Source organism: Cricetulus griseus, chromosome 6, assembly GCF_003668045.3.
Source record: "Cricetulus griseus strain 17A/GY chromosome 6, alternate assembly CriGri-PICRH-1.0, whole genome shotgun sequence".
Taxonomy (NCBI): Eukaryota; Metazoa; Chordata; class Mammalia; order Rodentia; family Cricetidae; genus Cricetulus; species Cricetulus griseus.
The window spans coordinates 155487765-155507431 of NC_048599.1; the positions used below are offsets into that span (position 1 = coordinate 155487765).

At 45.3% G+C, this 19667-nt stretch overlaps 1 protein-coding gene across 5 annotated transcripts in view; it reads right to left on the reverse strand.

Annotated features, from left to right (window-relative positions):
* The window catches only part of Sergef (secretion regulating guanine nucleotide exchange factor), a 212026-nt gene that overhangs the window by 103127 nt on the left and 89232 nt on the right, over window positions 1-19667 (reverse strand). Inside the window, exon 10 of one of the 5 annotated variants that reach the window (XM_027420539.2) lies at window positions 7555-7722. The exons of the other annotated variants lie outside the window; for them this stretch is intronic. Within the exon in view, the coding sequence (XP_027276340.1) occupies window positions 7570-7722 (153 nt within the window). The 3' untranslated portion in view covers window positions 7555-7569. The remainder of the gene's footprint in view (window positions 1-7554; window positions 7723-19667) is intronic. 5 annotated transcript variants of the gene reach the window in all.

The following is a 19667-nucleotide window of genomic DNA, read 5'->3' on the forward strand; positions in this document are numbered from 1 at the left end:
TAATCAGGGTGAAACAGAATAATCAACGAGAAGCTACAATCATTCAGTCAGACGGGGACAGATTTCAGCCACCTTTTACATGGTGACCACAATAAATAATAAAGCACCATGTGTTTCAAAATTGCTACAAGATACCTTAATGCTTCCATCATGAAAACTAAGTATGTGAGGTAAAGAATTTGCTGTCTGATTTAATCATTCTACATTGTAAGCATGTATCAAAATATCTTCACACTGACTCGTAAATGTAAACAATTGTTTTAATTGTATTTATCATTTGTATGTGTGCATGCATTTGTGCTTGTAGTGGTGGAGGTCAATAGTTAATGTTGGTGGTCTTCCTCCATAGCTCTCCACCTTATTTGTTTTCAGACAGGATTTCTCCTGAACCTGGAATTTAGTGACTGGCCAGATGGACAGGAGTCCCTGTGCTTAGATTATAGATACAATATCATGCTTGCATTTTTACATGGGGATCTCTAGCCATTTCCTCAGCCCCAATGCAAATGATTATTACTTGTCAATTAAAAACGAATGTAAAACATAATTAAATGGGAGCTGGCAAGGAGGCACAGCAAGTAAAGGTATTTGCCATACAAACCTGGTCATCTGATAAAGGCACGAAGAGAGAATCTACTCACAAAATTGTCCTCTGACCTCCATGTACACCCCCCCACACACACAAAAGAATGAAAAAAATAATTAAATGAAACTATATAAAACTCCTCTGGCACAGAGCCTGGCACATAATAACTGCACAGTAAGTGCTGACTGTTACTATTATTTAGTTATTATTAATATATCCCAGAGCCTGGCCAGATAACATGTGGTTCCTGAAGCAGCAGGTTAGGTATCATCTGGGAAATTAAAAATCTAAAATCTTAGGCCTGATATCAGATATGATGAATAAATAAACCATCAGAGGTGTGGCCAAAAATCCATGGCTTTCAGGTGACTAGGAATCAGGCCATAGGTTTAAGAACCATATGTCTGTCCATCCATCCATCCATCCATCCATCCATCCATCCATCCATCCATCCATCCATCTCAGGCGAGGCACCGTCCTCCTGCCTGTGCTTCTGGAGTGCTGGGAATACAGGCATGGGCCACTAAATCCTGCTCACTGCCCTAATACCTACTCAAGTGTGGCTCCCAGGTCCATAGCATAAGAATATTGGGAATGCAGAATCTCATATTTGAATGAAGGTCCCAGGAGATCCTTGAGTGCAATCTCAACTAAGTAGTCCATGCTATGCACTGGCACTCAGGGGATGCAAGTGGGCAAGAGCTTTACTATTGCTTTGAATGGTAAGTGATTCCTCAGCCCACTGATGGGTATTTTTATGCTTATCTTATAGTTTTAAAAACTTGCTGAAGGTTACCTAGCTATGATGTGGCTAGGTATCTCTTGAGCTTCATTCTCTACTCTCTGGGTGCCTGTGGTAGTATTTGATGGTTTGTGGGTTAAATATTCACCATTTACCCTTGGGTACGGACAGAGTACAGCAGAAAAGAGGCAGTCTCTAGCACACCACGATAATCTCAGCATTCCAGATGCTGACAGGAACATCACAAGTTGAAGGCCAGCCTGCACTGCATGAGACCTGGCCTCAAGAAGTTTAAAAAAAAAGTCAATCTCCAACTTTTGAATGAATAAATTCCAAAAAGAAGTGTTTCTAAGTCATTGGTGACAGTTTGGAACTTCTTGTATAAAGGATTGTGTCATAGCTCCTGTGAAAAGATGCATCTGGAGTCTAGGTTACAGCACAAAAAGGACCAGCAGGGCCTCAGGAACTCAGTATTTTATTCACAAGAAAAAGTACTGCAAAGAAAATCTGTCCGCATCTTGGCACTGAGTGTGTGCATGCATGCCTTAGATTCCGGTACTCAGGAGGCAGAGGCAGGTAGATCTCTGTGAGTTTGGAGTCAGCCTGGTCTACAGAGTGAGTTCCAGGACAGCCAGGGCTACACAGAGAAACCCTGTCTCAAAAGAAAAACAAAATCTGTCCCCAGATGCCATGGCACTGGGAACACCCCACCCTGAATCAATTCCTCACTCAGATTATTGAGTATTTCCTCTGGAAAGGGTGGTAAAGATGGGCCTGATCCCTGCCTCAAGGAATTCATAAGAGAAATGAGCAAGAAATCTCTCTCCCCCTCCTCTCTCCATCCTCTCCTAGCTGAAACCCAAGCATTGGACAAGAGGAAGAGCAGGGGAGGGGAAATCAGTTGGGATCCAGGGCTCAGGCTTCCCACAGAGGGGCCACATGAGGCTGAACCTGGGAGGCAGAACACAGACCACAAAGTGACATGAATGTTGATGCAGGTACGTGGAGCTATGCTGGAGAAGGTCGCACTGCACTACAGGACTGCAGTGAGCCCTAGAGAGGCAGGCACAGCTGTCCCTGCCGGGTGACAGTGGAGTTCTATGCTGACATCTACAGACAGCTGCTCTGGATTATTCATCAGAATACATAATAAACCACTAAACCCCAAATCCTTTTAGAAACGAGCTGGGGCAAAAACACACATTTCTGAATTGGTGCTAAAATTATTTCCAAGTCTGTTTCCTCCTCGGACAGCACTCACATGACTCTGAGCATTAGTAGATGCTCAGAAGATGCTGAATGTGTGAACAAAGAAAGGAATAAATGAGTACAGCCTAGCAGCCCAGGGTGATGAGCAAGAGAGAAATGCCTCACATTGCAACATGGCAGGAAGGAAGGAAGGGGGAGACAGGAGGGGTGGTGATGGAGAGGCAGGTGTAATGCTTCCGAGGCTGGTACGACTGTGCAGGTGAGAAGTCACCAAGTAGGTTAAACACAATGGGAACAAGAGAAAAGGGAGGGGGTGGGAGAGAGGACAAGGAAGTGATTGACAGCCAGTTGGGCCAGGAGAAAGGAGATATGAAAGTCTCATAGAAGCTTGGAGGACTATGCCAAGTAGTATGACTGAGACATCAGAAAATGAAAAGGCCAACAGAAAACAAGGCACTTCACAAATGTCCATTCATTGAATCCTCAGGAACTTGAGGATCTCAGCATCAATCATGTCTTAGCCCAGTTTTTCTTACCCCTCCACTATTCTGTCTTACAATTGCTGAAGTCTTGCTGGTTTCTGCCTGTTCCACCATATGTCAGGCTATCTGCACAAATAGGTCCCTTGCAGCTCCCTGTTGTCACTGGCTCAGTGAACACCATTAAAACTACAACCCATATTCCACAGTTGCTCTCAGAACTACCCAGACCCCTTATCCTGCACCCCTTTTAATTCTTCTTTTGTGTGTGTTTGTTTCTGAGACAAGGTCTCACATAGTCCAGGCTGTTCCCAAACTTAATATGTAGCAGGGGATGACTTTGAACTCTAGCCTCCTGAAAACCAGAATTATAGGCAGGCACCACCACACCTAGTTTTATGTGCTCCCGGGAAGTGGACCTAGGCATTTCTGCATGCTAGGCAAGCACTCTACCAATTGTACAAAACCCTTAGCCCATCTTTTTCTTCTACTGCCCCCCAACATAGTAGGTAACATCATCTTATCTAGGTTTAATAGAGGTCTTCTCTCATTAAAATGTAAGTTCTTTAAGGACAAGGATTTCTGTCTAGTTTTCAATTACCTAAATCAGTGTCTAGCATATCATGGTGCTGGACACCCATATCTCAGGTGCTGAGTTTAAGATTCATGTCCATGTTACAGATAAAGACACTAATACACAGAAAGGAAACAAGGGTTCCTTGCTTGGTGGGTGCTATCAGGGTGAGAGCCGGCATTTTAGCAGATCTGTCCATCTTCATGGCATCAAGATAAGTTTCACTTGAGACTGACTAAGGATTGAGGAAATGACATCAGATAGATATAGCCAACTATCCTTGAAGACTAGGAGTTGATACATCAACTACAGCCAACAGCAACCATCCTCAAAAACAGTGCACTTGTCCTGGCTAGGAGTTGAGGTCATGTGTTTAGGTCCTGATCTGCCTGTGACCTGAAAAATAAGCCCTCTAACCAGGAATCACAAAGAGAACAAACGGTTCAATTTTCCAAATGCAAGTTTGGAGAATCAGGCCAGCTTCTCCAGTGAAGCAGCTGCTAATTTCTCCAGCTGCCTAGATTGTCAAATTATAAACGTATCTTCGGGGGAATGTATCTAACAAAGGGACATGTTCTATTTCCCTTTTTACCACCCATCCAGTGCCTCTGACTTGGTTTAATTGCCATCCCAACCATCCCTCTCTGAATCCACACATCACAAGGCGTGCATTTATAGTACCGTACATTAATACTGGAGCTTCTCAGAATAAAAGGGCTTGGCAAAATGTAATTATTTCCAGCAAAAGAGTTGGTTCTACATTTTGACAGACATCTGATACATTATTGTACTCAATGCTAAACTGTGAATCTGCAAAATTTAAAAAAAAAGCATTTTTTAAGGTTCAAACCCACTCATTAAATTATAAAGCTGGTCATTTGTGATGAGTCAGAACAAAAACAGAAGGCAGGCACAAAAGGCTGCAAGAAGCACAACACCTTCCCATGACCTCTGACATCTGCAAGCCAAGGCCACTGTGAAGGGGAGAAAGTCCAAACAAACACTAAGGACAGTACGTAGGACAGAAGAAGAAACATTTATTTTCTGCCTTAATTACTAGTGTTATTTTCCTGGTAGCAGAGTCTCCAAGCACCTCAAATCATTCACTTTTTTAATGCATTCTACAATTTCCTCAGTCCTAGAGATAGGAATCCTCAGTCCACTAGGGGAAAAGGCAAAAGCATACAGAGAATTCCCACACAGATGAATGCCAAGAGAGATACAGAGTCAGAGGGGTATGGGCATTGGGCAGGGCAAGCAGAAGTCAGCAGAGTGAGGACCCAAAGTCCCAGTCAAGGAACTCCAGCCACAGCCACCAAACTCCAAGCACCTAGTCTCAATGATGAGACAGGGGAGCTGGCTTTAACAGAGAACTCAATGAAATCCAAACTACTGGGTCATGCTGAATCATCTGCACTTCAGGAAAGTGTGTCCTTGGGAGGCAGGAGTGTCGCTTATATATGGAACTGCTCCTGTCTATGAAGGACAAACTGAACCGTTTAACACAGGCCTCAATTATTAAAGGAGCCCAAATGAGCTGTGACAGGAAGACAGATCACATGTACTGACAGCCTGGCCTAAATGGTCTTGGGGCTTATTCATCCCCAATGTCACTAGTCAGGAAGATGGAGAAGACTTCTGGGGGTCTCAGGTTCAGACTACGACAAGAGCTTTTGCAGATCCTCTAGGAAGAGACAGTCATGCTCATTGGACAAGAAAGGAAAGAACCTGGCTCTCTGCAGAGCATTGGTTGTATCCTGGGTGTAACAGAGTGAGGCTGGCAAACACCTTGCTAACTTTGCTCCTTGGTGGGCATCTGGCTTCCTGGGGCCCTCAGGAGCTTCCCTGATTCTCTGCATGCAGATTTCTGGAGCAGTACAATCAGGACAAGGTCTGGGATCAAGCCTGGTTTCAAATTCTGCTCTCCTATTCACTAGCACTATATTCTCAGCTTTCCTATCAATAAATGTAGGTCCATAGGCCTGTGAAAATTAAATAATCCATTGTGCACTGGGCAGAATGTGCTTAAGAGACCCCTGTTATACTCTGTTCCTCATTCCCTTTATAATCCCAGAAAATTAGCAATTTCCTAACTAGGACCCAGGCTTATCGTGTGTGTGTGTGTGTGTGTGTGTGTGTGTGTGTGTGTGTGTGTGTGTGTGTGTGTGTGTGTGTGTGTGTGTACACGTGTGTACATGCATGTGAGGCCAAAGGTTAATGTTGGGTGTCTTCTTCAATTGCTTCCTACCTTTTATTTTTAGATAGGGTCTCTTACTGAACCTGGAGCTATTTCAGTGTGGGCTGGCTGACCAGTGAGCTATAGGAGCTGCCTCTTCCTGCCTCCCTAAGCTGAGGTTACAGATGCATGTGGCCAAGCCAGATTTTTAGGTGAGTTCTGGAAGTGCTAACTTAGGTTCTCTCTCATGCTTGCATGGCATGGCTTGCATAGCACTTTACCTATGGAGCCATTTTCTCAGCCTTCCATCTTAGTTTTTCAGACAGAGTCGCTCACTAAACCTGTAGCTTGGCAATTCCCTAGGCCTGATGGCCAATAAGCTCCACGGTTCCACCTGTCTCCAGCCCTCTTCTAATGGTAGGGTTACAGATGTACACTAAAATGCTGGGCTCTTCCTATGCCAGTGACAAAAGATCAGACCTCAGGTCCTCATGTTTGCATGGCAGGCACCGTAACAACTAAGCCATCTCCCAGCCCTTTTGGGGGGGGGGGTACTGAATAAAACTCTTATCCTGTGGGGCCTCTTTTTAAACTAGGTCAGGGACAGAATCCTGGCTAAGCCTAGAGGTGATCCTTGGGTTGACACTTTGACATTTCTTCTAATGACAAGAAGGGGTAATGAGTCCACAGACAGCTCTTTCATGTCTCTCTGATCCTACCCCAGACATCCTTCCCTTTCCATCACTGTTTGTTTCTCTTGGGCTGATGCACACGCTCAGGCACATTCCTTTGGCTGACTCCAGGCTCTGGGAAGGCAGAGGTTATGTATGGACATGTGAGTATTCAGACTGTGAGACAAACAGCTAGCATTTGCTGTTTCCTGTCCTTAACCACCTTCCCCCTGTGTCTACTGATTGCTGTGTGCTCGCTTCGACAGGCCCAAGGATCACCTCTAGGATTAGCCGGGATTCTGTCCCTGACCTAGTTTAAGCTATCCCTAGAGAGTGAGAGCCATGCCTCAGTGCCCTCTGCTCCACTAGCAGGGCAGGATCCAGCACGCCAGAGGTTGGCCAGCACTAGTGGGGTGAGAGGGACATAGTGCCAGAGGGCCCAGTGCTGAGACATGTTCTTAGAAGTTCTGTCCTGAGGCCAAGAAAAAATGCCCTAGGATGGAAACGCTCCAGGAAGCCCAGACAATGACAAATGAGCTGAACAAGGGCAATCCCCAGAGACTTCTGGTACTCCAGAAACCTTCATACCCTCATGCACATTTCTCACACTGAGTGGGCCAGTGGAGAAGGCAGAGACTCCTGGAGAAGGAGGTGCTGTACATGGGTCAGGGAGTCTTTAGGGAGTGAATGAAAGTGGCTGACATTTTCATTTTAATACAGTGTTGGGTGATGCTTGTGCACAAAGTAAGTCCCAGCCTCTCCTGTTTCCACAGTGCCTGAGACAACCTCATTGTGAGATGCTATCTTTGGAGCATGACATGATGCAGCCCTCTCAGTGGTGACTGCCTGGAGGAGACCTGCACAAGTCTGGCCCCAAGGTTCTAAGGCCCTAACTTCCCCTTGAGGATATACAGGCAGTTAATGGTTTCTGGGAGAGACTTTTCTTTCTTCAGTGGTACAGCACTTGTAAGTAGACTATACTTAAGAAAGAAACCCCAATTAAGCTCTCTGGCCCACCGTGCTGCATGTGAAGGGCATCACTTCTGTTGTTGTGCCCTGCCTGAGGTAAATAAATGTTTTCTCATGTCTCCTCAAGAAAGGTTCATAAAACACTCACCATGAACTTGGCATCCTAGGATGTTAGACAGCAAGCTCCTTGAAGGAAGGGCTGAATCACACTGCCGTTAAGCCGCTCACACGGTGCTAGCACATCCCAGTACCCAGCTCTGCCAAGTCCCTTAACCCTCCAAGCATGTTTCCTGGTGTGTAAAGATGACAATAACCCCTACACAGGAAGGAGGAAATGAGTAAGCATATGGGAAGTCTTTCTTTAGCCCAGTGCTTGAGTGAGAGACAGTGTGCCACTCAACAACAGTTAGCTAGTGAATGGAGCTGCCATAATGAATTTGGGGCAGGAGAAAGTGATAAACGTTCAAGGAAAGGATTGCAGAACTATGTGATAAATAATTGAACGGGAGTGCATCTCAATTACAGTCAGAGCATAGTAGAGAGCAGGCACCAAGTTTTGCCTTGGCATAAATGAAAAGCATCAGAGAGGAAGAAATAGAATTTTTTTTTTTTTTTTGATTTTTCGAGACAGGGTTTCTCTGTGTAGCTTTGGAGCCTATCCTGGTGCTCGCTCTGGAGACCAGGCTGGCCTTGAACTCACAGAGATCCACCTGCCTCTGCCTCCCAAGTGCTGGGATTAAAGGCGTGCGCCACCAACGCCCAGCTCAGAAATAGAATCTTAAGAACTAAATGGGGTCTAAGGAAGGGCACATGTGGTACTTGCAAAGGCCAACACTAGATCCTGTTATATTTGGGAACTGTGTCTCCAGTTACAAGTGGGTCTGTGCTACTACAGGGGAGGAGATCAGAAAGAGCCAAGTACAGCCCTGTTTGCTTTGCCTGAGATCCTGAATGAGATCTCTGTGATGCTGAGAACCCCTGTAGGGTTCTGCCAACAGCACAGACACTTAGGGGGCTGTGTGGATAAACAAAGGCAAAACAGTAATATAGGAACTTGACTTTGGCTAAGGAAAAAGCAATGGAGAAACAGGAAGAATAAAGCAAGGCAGCTCCAAGAGGAGAAAGCACCCAAGAGAAACAGAGCTGGTCCTGGGAGCTGCAGCTTCATGTCCAGCATGGCTCTACATACAGCAAAGACCTTCTCCATGTTTGTTCCCTTTCCATTAGAGCAGCCACAGAGCAGAGTGAATATGGAAAATTCCAGTAGAAATATTTGACCAAAGTAAGGGAGCCCAGAGGTCACAGCCAGCACTGACAAGTGGACAGAACCACCTCCAACAGGCCTGGCTGGGATCAGGGCCAGCAGTGTTCCACGTGCATGCAAACTCAGGGCACAGGCTGCAGCGACCAAACCTTTCAGGTGTACTTCTTTTCAAAGCAGTTTACAAGGACCCAAGATCCTCTGGGTTCTCCAGAAAAATGCTTTGCCTTAAATCTCTTCTCAAAGATAAAGCAATAGCTTCTTTGTCCTATAAGACTGGACACCAAGATGCCTCTAAAGTCCCAGAAATGTGCCTACCAGCTGTTCATAAGACACACACTCTTGGCAGAAGAAACAGCACTTCCCACTGGGGGTGGGGTGGGAAGAAGGCTCACTTTAGTGGCTCTGTGCAGGGCAAGGGGGAGCAAAGCAGGGAGGGAGAAAGATGCAGGCTCAAGACTGCACACACCTGCGCCTGCTCTACACAAAATGGTTGCCACCACTGCTTCCTTCCCTGGTTTCAATCTAATTAGACGAATGAACTAATGAGTAGGCAGCAGTGGTGCTTGGTTCAGCTGTTCCAGACCACAGTGTTTCCTCCTTATTAAAAATAAACAGACCCAAGGGTTCAATCTGGCAAAAATGCACATAGAGAGGCACATTTTCCTTTTTAAAAAGTTTTGCTTTAAAACACACACACACACACACACACACACACACACACACACACACACACACACACCAAAAGAGTATCTGTTTACTAAGTATGGAGACTCTGGTGTACAACAGAAAGGTCTCAGGTGACATGAGCTATCTGAGAGGGAGCAGGAGGCCAGAACAGGGCAGTGCCACACTCCCAGCTACATGCTCTTGGGCAAAGAGGGGCATTCTTCTTGGCTGCTGTGCTATGTGGAGGGTGGGAAGAACCTCCTGACTCCCAATGGCTGGGAACAGAGTGGGTCTGAAAGTGTTCTGTGGACTGGAAAGGACGTTGCTGACACCTACTCAGCCACCAAACATTTACTGCAGGCCTACTAAGTGCCAGGCATTGTTCCCCCTCAACTGTTAATGGCATCCCCAGTGCTGCAATTTCCCAAGCTTGGCCTTGAGAATTCTGACTTGTGGTTTGAAGTGCATCAAGGTTCTTCCCCTCTCCAGTTAGTGTATTAGTCAACGGTCTGTAAGAGGAGATACCTAATAACATATCAACTCTAAGCGGTTCCAGGATACACTGGTACAGATGATGATAGGAACAGGGGTTATTTGCCATCTCTACTGCTCCAGTAGTTTCCAGAAACTTGCAGAATGAGGTAGGGTCACAAGTAGGGTCAAAGATAAAAGGGTAAACAGGTAAGCAAGTAGCAAGCCTCTATGACTCCTCTCCCCCTGCAACCTAGTGCCTGATTGCATGAGCAAAGCAAGTGGCCATATCTGCAGGCCCATCCCTAACCTCCAAAGAGAGTCCTTAAGTCTCAGCACGCTTCCATCCCTATACTGCCCTTATTCCATGTTTTTTTATCAAGGTGCATCTGTCTCACTGAAGAATCCAGATCCAGCCTAGGGTGGGCTGAAGGTTGAGAAAGTATGTCCCTGAGTTGCTTCCTCTCTGAATATCCACATAACTTGATCCACTAAGACCAAAATTCTGTTTTGCCTCTACTTCTAAAGAGGATCAAAGTGCAGAAACTGCCCTTGAGCATCCTGAGACCAGAGCTCACTCTAGGGCTTCCTTTCTATGACCCTCATCACAGCTTAACCTCTAGCGAACAGTAATATATATGGGATGAAGTCTGCTTATGTGCCTAGAATACTGCAGATTGCCTGCTCCTAAGCCCCTCCCACCAACCACACCTGCTCCCTGATGAATAAACTACTGCCTGATGCTTCAGGCCCCTAGCCACTTTTCTAGGTCAAACTCACCTGCCCCAGTCTCAAGATGCCCCCTTTGCCACTCAGTACTTTTTCTGAGAGTCCAAATTTTCACTACATTCTGAAGTCTAGTGGCTGGCTTGGTGGCCAAGACCCAATTAGCTCCTAAAATCTGAGAGTGAGTGCAATCTGAATACTTAGCCATCTGGTATCTCTTGGCACCACCCACTTCCCCTTGTCCAGTGAGGAGGAAACTCAAGTCCTCATCAACATGCACTGCTGAACATCAAGCCTGGCATGAGGGCACTGTGAGATCCACACAGAGAAGTCACACATTGCCAGGCAGGAAGAACTCAGGCATACCTGGACACAGCTAGATCATCAGCCCTCAGTTCTGTGAGGCTGCCCTGAAGGAAAACTCATTTCTGTTCCTTTACTCTTCCAGCTCAGCAGAGGAGCCGGGCACGGTGGGAAAAGCCTATGACAGTGGCACTTTCCAGGTTGAAGAGGAAAGATCACAAGTTCAAGGCCAACCTGGACCACAAACTAAGACCCTGTCTCAAATAAATTAGGTCAGCAAAGGAAAAGCATACATGTAACACAAAGAAAAACTGTTAACCTAAGATTCAGTCATGATCTCCTCTGCTAATTCATTGTGTAACCTCAGCCAAGCTGGCATCTTGCTCCAAATTGCTGTCTTCTTCTGGAACCACAGGCACAGAGTAGAAGGTCCATCTGTAAGATAGCTTCTATGCATGAGGTTAAGCAATTGCCCCTCCACCAGCACAGCTCTTGGGCCACTGCACCAGCTCTGTTGGAAGCATGGTAACAATCCAGTGTGTAGACCCACATTGTACACTGATTTTTAAATGTCACTAGTCTAAACTATAATGTACATTATATTGTAAACTGTCATGAGTTATTCAAGCTTACCAAGGAGCTGAACCTAGAAGCAGAACCCCCTCCCCATTTCAGATCCAAGCATGCTTGTCTCCAAGTATCCTCCAAGGCCCTTGTCTGGAATAGGTCAGACGCTCCTCTACCACCAACTTTGTGCCACAGAGGGAGAACAGCAAAACAGTCCAAGCATAAAAACCCCATGCCCTGGAGAACAGCTAGAAGGTGAACCATTTCTAGCAGACATTACTATTGTTTATCCTATGAGGTAAGAGTGCAACAGTGTGGAGTTCAGCCAAGGGAGGTAAACCCAGGACTCTGAGCCAAGGAGAGAGAGATCAATTGAGAACTCTGACTGCCTCAACTTCTCCTGTCAGTTTCTGCCAGATGTCAATAGCACTCAATTTCACAGTGTGATCTCTTTGTTATTTTACATGGAAGCCTTGTCCTGGAGACACACAGGTTTGCTTACTTTTTGCTCAATTAGGAACTCCACCTGGCTGCCTTAAAGGGGCTTCCCTGTTAGATTTCTGAAAGACACCTGGAACTAGGTGATTTTATGGTATTTTGCCACCTATCTCCTGTTTTAATTCTTTAGGTTGTTCTTTAATAAACATACTCATCTAAACCAAAAACACGCTATGGTAGATCATTCTCCATATGTAACAGGGCCTTCAGAATGATCTAAGCTAACCCTGAGTGATTATGGCATATTCTGTGAGAAGCTGGAGAAGCGATACACGCCACGAGCATTCATGAGTGACTGGTAACTGACCACGATGGAGTGCCTGGTGGAAATGCTACAGGATCCTTTGAAACTCAGCTGCCATCCAGAAAATATCTTTGATGACTTAAGAGTCTCTAAATTTGAAATCTTTGGCTAAAGTAGGCTTAAAAAATACTAATTACGCACGGAACTCTAACCATGAAGCAAGCATTAGTGACTCTAGAGTGCCTTCTGTCTTGGAACACTGCCTGCTGGCACTCAGCAGCTCTAAAATCAACAGAGAGGTCACCTCAGAAACCACAGCCCTCCTACCTACTGCCACCCAGTCACAGGCCAGCCTTCCCCTGCCAGAACCTTGGTCTCAACTGGGATCCAACAGACAAGACTTCTCAACAGGATCCTCTGGCAGGCGACTACAGGAAGGCTATGACTGGATGGCCAGCAGAGGTGAGAGAGGCCATAGCCCACCGAAGCCAGTCCCGTGAAAAGAAGTGACAGCAGGGAAGAAGCCAGCTTTACAGAGCAGACCTTGCTTCTGGCTTGGTGAGCCTTTGGCTGAGAAAGCCTTACTCAGCCAATAAGGTGTGGAGACAGGCCAGGAGTCTATCCCTGGCTCACTAAGGTACTGTGTGATGCAGGGCAGCAGCCTCTTCGCCACTCCACTCCTGTCCCTACAGATAAGAGGTGGTCATTTGCTCTGTTATCATGAATCCTGACCTGGGTTCCACTGTATGCTTAGAATTGCTCACCTGCGGCCACATGAGCCCCTATGTGAGGGCACAGTTAACTGTCCCACTTCTCAGCAATGTGAGGGAGGGAAGCTGGGGCTTGCTGGCCCTGCAAGTTTCCAGCATGTAAGAAAGGAGTCTCTTTGTGAAGTGTATGCCATGTTACAATTAGTAAAACTATTTTAAAAAAAAAAAGGAAAAACTAACTAGCAAGTTTGAAAGCCATGCTGTGGAAACCCCATTGTACATACTGAAGCCTCCCCTCCAGCTCACGGCTTCTGGATCACATTGACTGTGTAGGACCTGATTTCCCCACCAACTTTCCTGGAAAACATGAGTAGAGACCTCACAGAGACTTGCGATCCTCTGTAAACCATTAGCCACAGCTCTACTCAGTTTCCCCCAATTAATTTTCAAGATCTCCCAAGATTTTCAAGATCTCTCTTAGGTAGAAGAACCTAAAAAGCAAAGAGGACACAGAATTGATCACTGTTGCACTCCCTGAATAAGACTTCTCTTACTGTGCAGCAGACCACCATGAGTGTCATAGGGGTCAGAGGCTGCCACTTACCAAAGGAGGGATGCTTGCCCTTGGGAGTCACTGCTAAGAGCTGACTCTAGCAGAGCTCTGAGATTCACTGTCTCTACGATGTAGTCTGTGACATCTTGGGTTCATCAGGCACCCCCATCAACAGACACACTATCTTGGGCCACACACTTTCATCTGTCCCACCCAGACTGTAAGCTCTGTGAGGACAGGGTTGCAGGACCTGTGTTCAACTATGATGCCCTGCACATATGCACACAGCAGTTCTTCAAGAATTCTTATGAAGAGACCAATGAGAAAACCCAAGCAGCAAAGGAGAGCTGATGGTCATTTACTCAATTTCACTGATGGCTGTCAAGATTGCCCTTTGAGTCATTGTGAGCTGGACAAGAAAGGAAGAAGACCCCACGGGATTGGAAGACTGCAATGTGGGAAAATTGGGGCTCACAGGCTTGAAATATTTCCTGGACCAAAGAATATACTAACAAGCTAGCCCTGTAACCTATTCAGGTCCTGTAATGTGTGCTACTCTTAGCAGAATTTTCAGGACAGAATTTACTTTTGAAAAACTGAATGGTGTTTATGTTTTGGTTGTTTCATTGTGTGAATTAACATTTGTTGAACTCCAATCTACAGAATTCAATGTTAAGAACTAGGACTTTTGAAAAGGAAAAGTTCTAGAGCCTCTCTGGGCTACCCACTTCCAGGAATGTAAAATCACTTAAGGCAAGCTGACTCTGGTGGAATAGCCTGTATTTTCTACCCACTTACATAACTGCATTGTCAAAGCACACCAATAATGAGTGCTGTCATCTCACATGCCTCTGGGGGAAGGGGGGACTCCTTTGGGACTCTTTATACATTTGTTTTCAATTTTCAGATCCCCAGAGGTGGGAAAATCACATCACTGCCTCTATTTCAAACCTCATGCCCCACACAGCCACTCTGAAGACAATAGGACAGCTCTATTTCTGATCTCTTTGAGGCAGGAAGACACCCCATGGCATCAAGGAAAGATGGAACACGTGTGTGGACACTCAAAATATAGCAAGGAAACCCAAAACAACAGACCAACAGGAGGAGCTGGGGGAAGCTATTTGGAATTGTGACGCATTCCAAGACAACTTAAGTTATTATGTAAGAAGCAAATGAGATTTCCCCAGCAACTGCTCATGGATTCATTCAACAAACATCCACTGGGGAACCCATTAAGTGCCAGGCACTGTGACAGGCACGCAGCAGAATACTAACCTACTCCCACAATGGTCCTGCTCTTGGTCTGTATGTGTCAGTCATGCTCTGGTGTCTCGGGTCTGGTACAAATGCTTCCCCCTCTATGAAGTCTTCCCCAACTGGCACCCTACCCTAACTAAATCAGGCTGGCCTGGTGCATATCATCACCACCATTCTCTGTGTGTTTTACAGCATTTTTATGTATTGATTTTGGGTATGTGTGTAGGTATATGAATGCCATGGGATGCATGTGGAGGTAGAGGACAAGAGAACGAATCAGTTCATTCCTTCCACTATCTGAGTCCCAGGGCTTGAATGCAGCTCTTTTGGCTTGAGAGTAAGTGCTTTTACCTACTGAGTCATCTCGACAGCCTCCTATCCCTTCTCTAACATTTTACATACTCATGATTTCTCTTTTCTATCAGATAGGGAGAACCATGCAGGAGGGGACTGCCTCCCCTATGACTAGCAATGGCTAAAATACAAAACACTAATAAATACCCTGGAAATAAATAAATAAAAAAAACCTGAAGCTTATAGGCCAAAGTCTAAGTCTTTAGTACAGTGAAATATATGCAGGATTAGAGTCTAGCAAACCCTAATCAGAGCCTAATTCCACCACTCATTAGCTGTGTCCCTACATCAAGTCCCGAAAGCACAAAGGTAATGCTCACAGAGATGTGGTGCAGATCAAATGTCAAAAGGAGGTAGCTGACACAGAGTAGACCTTCAAAAGAAGTTACCCTCCTTCCCCCACAACCCCAAACTTTCCCACTATCAAGAAAGAACTGACGGTACTGAGGCAGAGCTCAACTACACAGGACTCAGGCATGAGTAACAACAGCACACTTGGGGGTGGCAGAAGAGGGACAACAGCCCAGATAAAGCTCTCCCATCTTTTACTGTGTTTGACCAAAAAAAGACTTGGCCCAGCCCTGCCTTAAACATGGAAAACAAATGGCTACAGTCATGGGGAGAAGATGGCAGAGACAGAATCCATTCCTCATGCCAGAAAAATGGCATTTGAAGAGCACGGAGAACTCATACAAAGCTTGCTCTTAACTCTCCTGTCTCTATGTAACTCAGGAGGGGGGCTACAGATTACACATAGTTGAAGACGGACCAGCCAAAGGACCTCACTGCAGTGAGGCCAGTTCCAGGCTGAGGGCCAGAGGAAGGGACTCAAGACAAAGCCAGGCCACCAGCTAGATGTGCAATTCAGAAGCAAGTTTCCCTTATCTGAGAGTCATTGCACCGTCTGTAAAGAGAAAGGAGGATGAGAGATAAGGGCCCTTAAAGGGTGAAGCGCTATTGCAGATACATGTCAGTCAGCCTCACCACAGGGATGTCTGTGGTGCTGTTTCACACAGCAGATAAAACAGTCTCAGGAAAAGTTTACGTAGTGTTCCGTCACTCTGTTCCGTCTCCTGGTTCAGCACTGTGCCTGCTCCATCTGTATCTGCAGTTTACTAGATAACACCATCATTAATGTGCTCAGAAGCAGCAACCATTTGCTACCTGCTCAGTGGTTCAGGTATTTGTTCTAAGACTAGCTCGGCATTACAAAGACTAATCAATAACACTGCCAAGTGAAATTTAACAATTAAACAATTCTCTCTTTCCTTGCTTTCCATTGTAATAACAGTAACACTTTTACTGAACTGCTGACTTGAAAGAAAGATCAGGCTACTACTAGAAGGGACCTAGGGCAAAATATTAGACTTACTTCACAAACGGTGTCATGTAGAATAATGTGTTCCACTCATAACCCAGGGCCTTGTTCTTATGAAAGGTCTAAAAATTATATCCAATATACCAGCTTACAATATAACCCACCCCCAATGAAACATGTACCCAACATCCAGTTCCTATGCCCTACCTAATTTGGAAAGGTAGAGAAACTGAGTAATAAAATAAGATTATAGTCCTTAAACAAAGTCTGACTTTAGAGGACAAACAGCCCAAGCAGTGAAAGAAGGTTTCCATACTCCAGGAAACTCTATGCATCAGAACCAAAGAGCAGATTGCACAAAACACTGCCCAGAAGCTCCACTGCAGAAGGCCACCCTGAGGCAGGGCTCGCAGCACGGGGCTCAGGCCAGCAGTAGCACCTGGAACTTGGTAGATATCAAATTCTCAGGCTCCATTTCATATCTACCGAAACAGAAACTCTAGGATTTGAGCAAGCTGCATTTTAACAAAGCCTTAGGATGTTTCCAATACATGCTGACATTCAAGAATCCTTGCTGTAGATCATCCAAACTGCTATGTGAGCAGTGAAAACAGTAGAGAACTCATCTCTCAACTAAATGTATTAACAACAACAACATTGGTGGGCTAGAGAGATGGCTCAGTAGTTAAGAGCACTGGCTGCTCTTCCAGAGGACCTGGGTTCAATTCCCAGCAACCATATGGTGACTCATTATAGTCTATAACTCCAGTTCCAGATGACCCAACATCTTCTTCTGGCCTCTGCAGGCACTGCATGCATACAGTACACAGATACATGCAGGCAAAACACCCACATACATAAAATAAAAGTAAGTAGAAAAGTAGTATTGGGTAAGACAAGTTTTATTTTGAGACAGGATCTCATGTATCTTAAGATGGCCTCAAATCCAATGATAAACGTTAACTTCTGATCCTCTTGCTTCTTTCCGTCAATTGTTAGGATTACAGGCATGCATCACCATGCTAGGAGTGCTGCAGATGGAAGCTATGGTTTCATCCATGCTAGGCAAGCAATTTACTACCTGAACTACACCCCAGTTTCTCCCCCAACACATAAAATGGATCTTAAGTACTGGTATTCTGGAAAGGCAAGTTTCCTGGGGAAGAGAAGAAAGATAAATACTGGTTCTGATACAGCAGGGGGTGCTGTGCTCAGTAGCCCCACCCCCCCACAGGCTGGCAGCCTGCAGGGGCCTTCATTTCCAAATAAAAGCCTCTTCTGCCCTGAGGCTGAGAGCCCATCACTTCAGGTGTTCCCTCACATCCACCTCTAAGGCCTGCACATGGCACAATGACCAGTTAGGGCCACTGCTCCTTTAGTCTCCTTTCTCTTTCTTGGAGAAGGCACTCTAAATAGAAGAAAGGAGGGGGGAGATAAAGAGAAAGCAGCAATAAATGTCCATGAGGTTCCCGTATTAATTACCTCATTGATGAGACTGAGACCCAGTACCTGACAAGAACAATTAGAGGATGGGGCTAGAAGGAACAGTCCATCATGCTGGGAGGTATGCTGGGGGGTGGGGGTAGTCACACTGAGTCCCGAAGTCAGGAAGCAGAGCAATGAAAGATGGTGCTTGGCTCACTTTTTCCTTTTCTCCTTTTTATTCATTCTAGAACCCCAACCCATGGGATCATGCCACTCACACTCAGGGTGGGTCTTCTCTCCTCCATCAAACCTCTCTGCAATGACACTCATGTACACGCACACACAAGCACCCATCACAGAGTTGTGTGTGTGTGTGTGTGTGGGTGGGGGGGTCTTCTAGGTGATTCCAAATCTATGCCAGTTGACAATGGAGATTAACCACTGCAGTCACTAAATTTAAAAAATGGAGGGAGGCTTTTAAGGAAGATGAAATAACTGTGGGGACATATGGGAGATTGCTCATGAATAATAATCAATTAAAGAATATAATAAGTTTAAGGAGAAAAGGGCTGGTGGAGGATTATACAGGAATTTCTTGACCTCTGCCAACAGGGAGTAAAAAGAACCCAACACAGCCTAGTGTCTGTCCAGGGCTACTGTGAGGGCTTTTCTGGGTTTCTTATTGCTTGGAGAGGGAATGAAGCAGCAAAGCAACTGGAGATTTGGGGCACTGACAAGGTTGCTGACAGCAACAGAACAATGGGTTGTCATATGAGTATCAACTCAATCAGTGGCCATGACAAAGTATCAGTAGATTTTTAATGACATGAACAACCATGTAACAAAAAGTGCTCATAGGAGATGGATCTCTGAGTGGAGATGCTGAACTGTATAAAATAAAATGAGCTAAGCACTAGTTTGCATCCCCTTGTTTCCTGATTCTGAATGCCATGTGACCAGCCTTCTTCAAGCTCCTGCCACTCTCCCCTACACCCTATACTGCCAATCATGACAGACATGATGGAGTGTACCCTTGAACATAAATGAGCATAAATGAGTGCTCTCCTGTAAGTTACTCTTGCCAGGATATTTTATCACAGCAACAGGAAACAAAACCAAGACACTGAGTTCAACTATTAAATTTTCATTTCAACTATTTGATTTTGAAACGCCTACTTTTCTGGAACAAAAGTCAACAGCAAGGTCAATTTGGGGAGTGAAATGAAGTTTTCTTTTGGCACACTAGACAATGTTAAATACTGAAAAATACAATAATGAGAAGTCAGCACACTGGAGAAACAAGTTTCCTGTAGATTTGGACTGAAATTCTTCAGACCATAAGAAGAAAGCACACACATGGACAATAGGATCCATTGTTAATTTATCTCAGGGCTGAAGACATGGCCCAGTTAAGAGCACTGACTGCTCTTCAGAGGACCTAGGTTCAATTACCAGTAACCACATGGTAGCACACAACCATCTATAGCTCTAGTCCTAGGAGCTCTTATGCCCTTTTCTGGCCTATTTGGGCACTGCACACAGGTGATGCACAGGCATACATGTACACAGAACACCCATACACAACAACAACAAAAATTAGTGAAAAAAGTAATCTAGAGCTGATTTAAAGTATACAGGATGGCATGTATACAGCACACACAAACACTACATATTACATATGGGACTTGAGACTACGCTTGACATAGGCATCCTGAGCCTCTGCAAATTTTAGTGTGACACCAAACCCTTGAGAATGCAAAGGGCAGCTATGCTTTGAAAATCAAGCAAAGAAAAAACATGCTTCTTAGAGAATCCCAGCTTGCAAGCTGGGCAGGCAGGGGCCCAGGGCAGTTCTTACTGCTGGATCTTTAAAGCATGGATTCTAAATGTACCCTGCCTTTG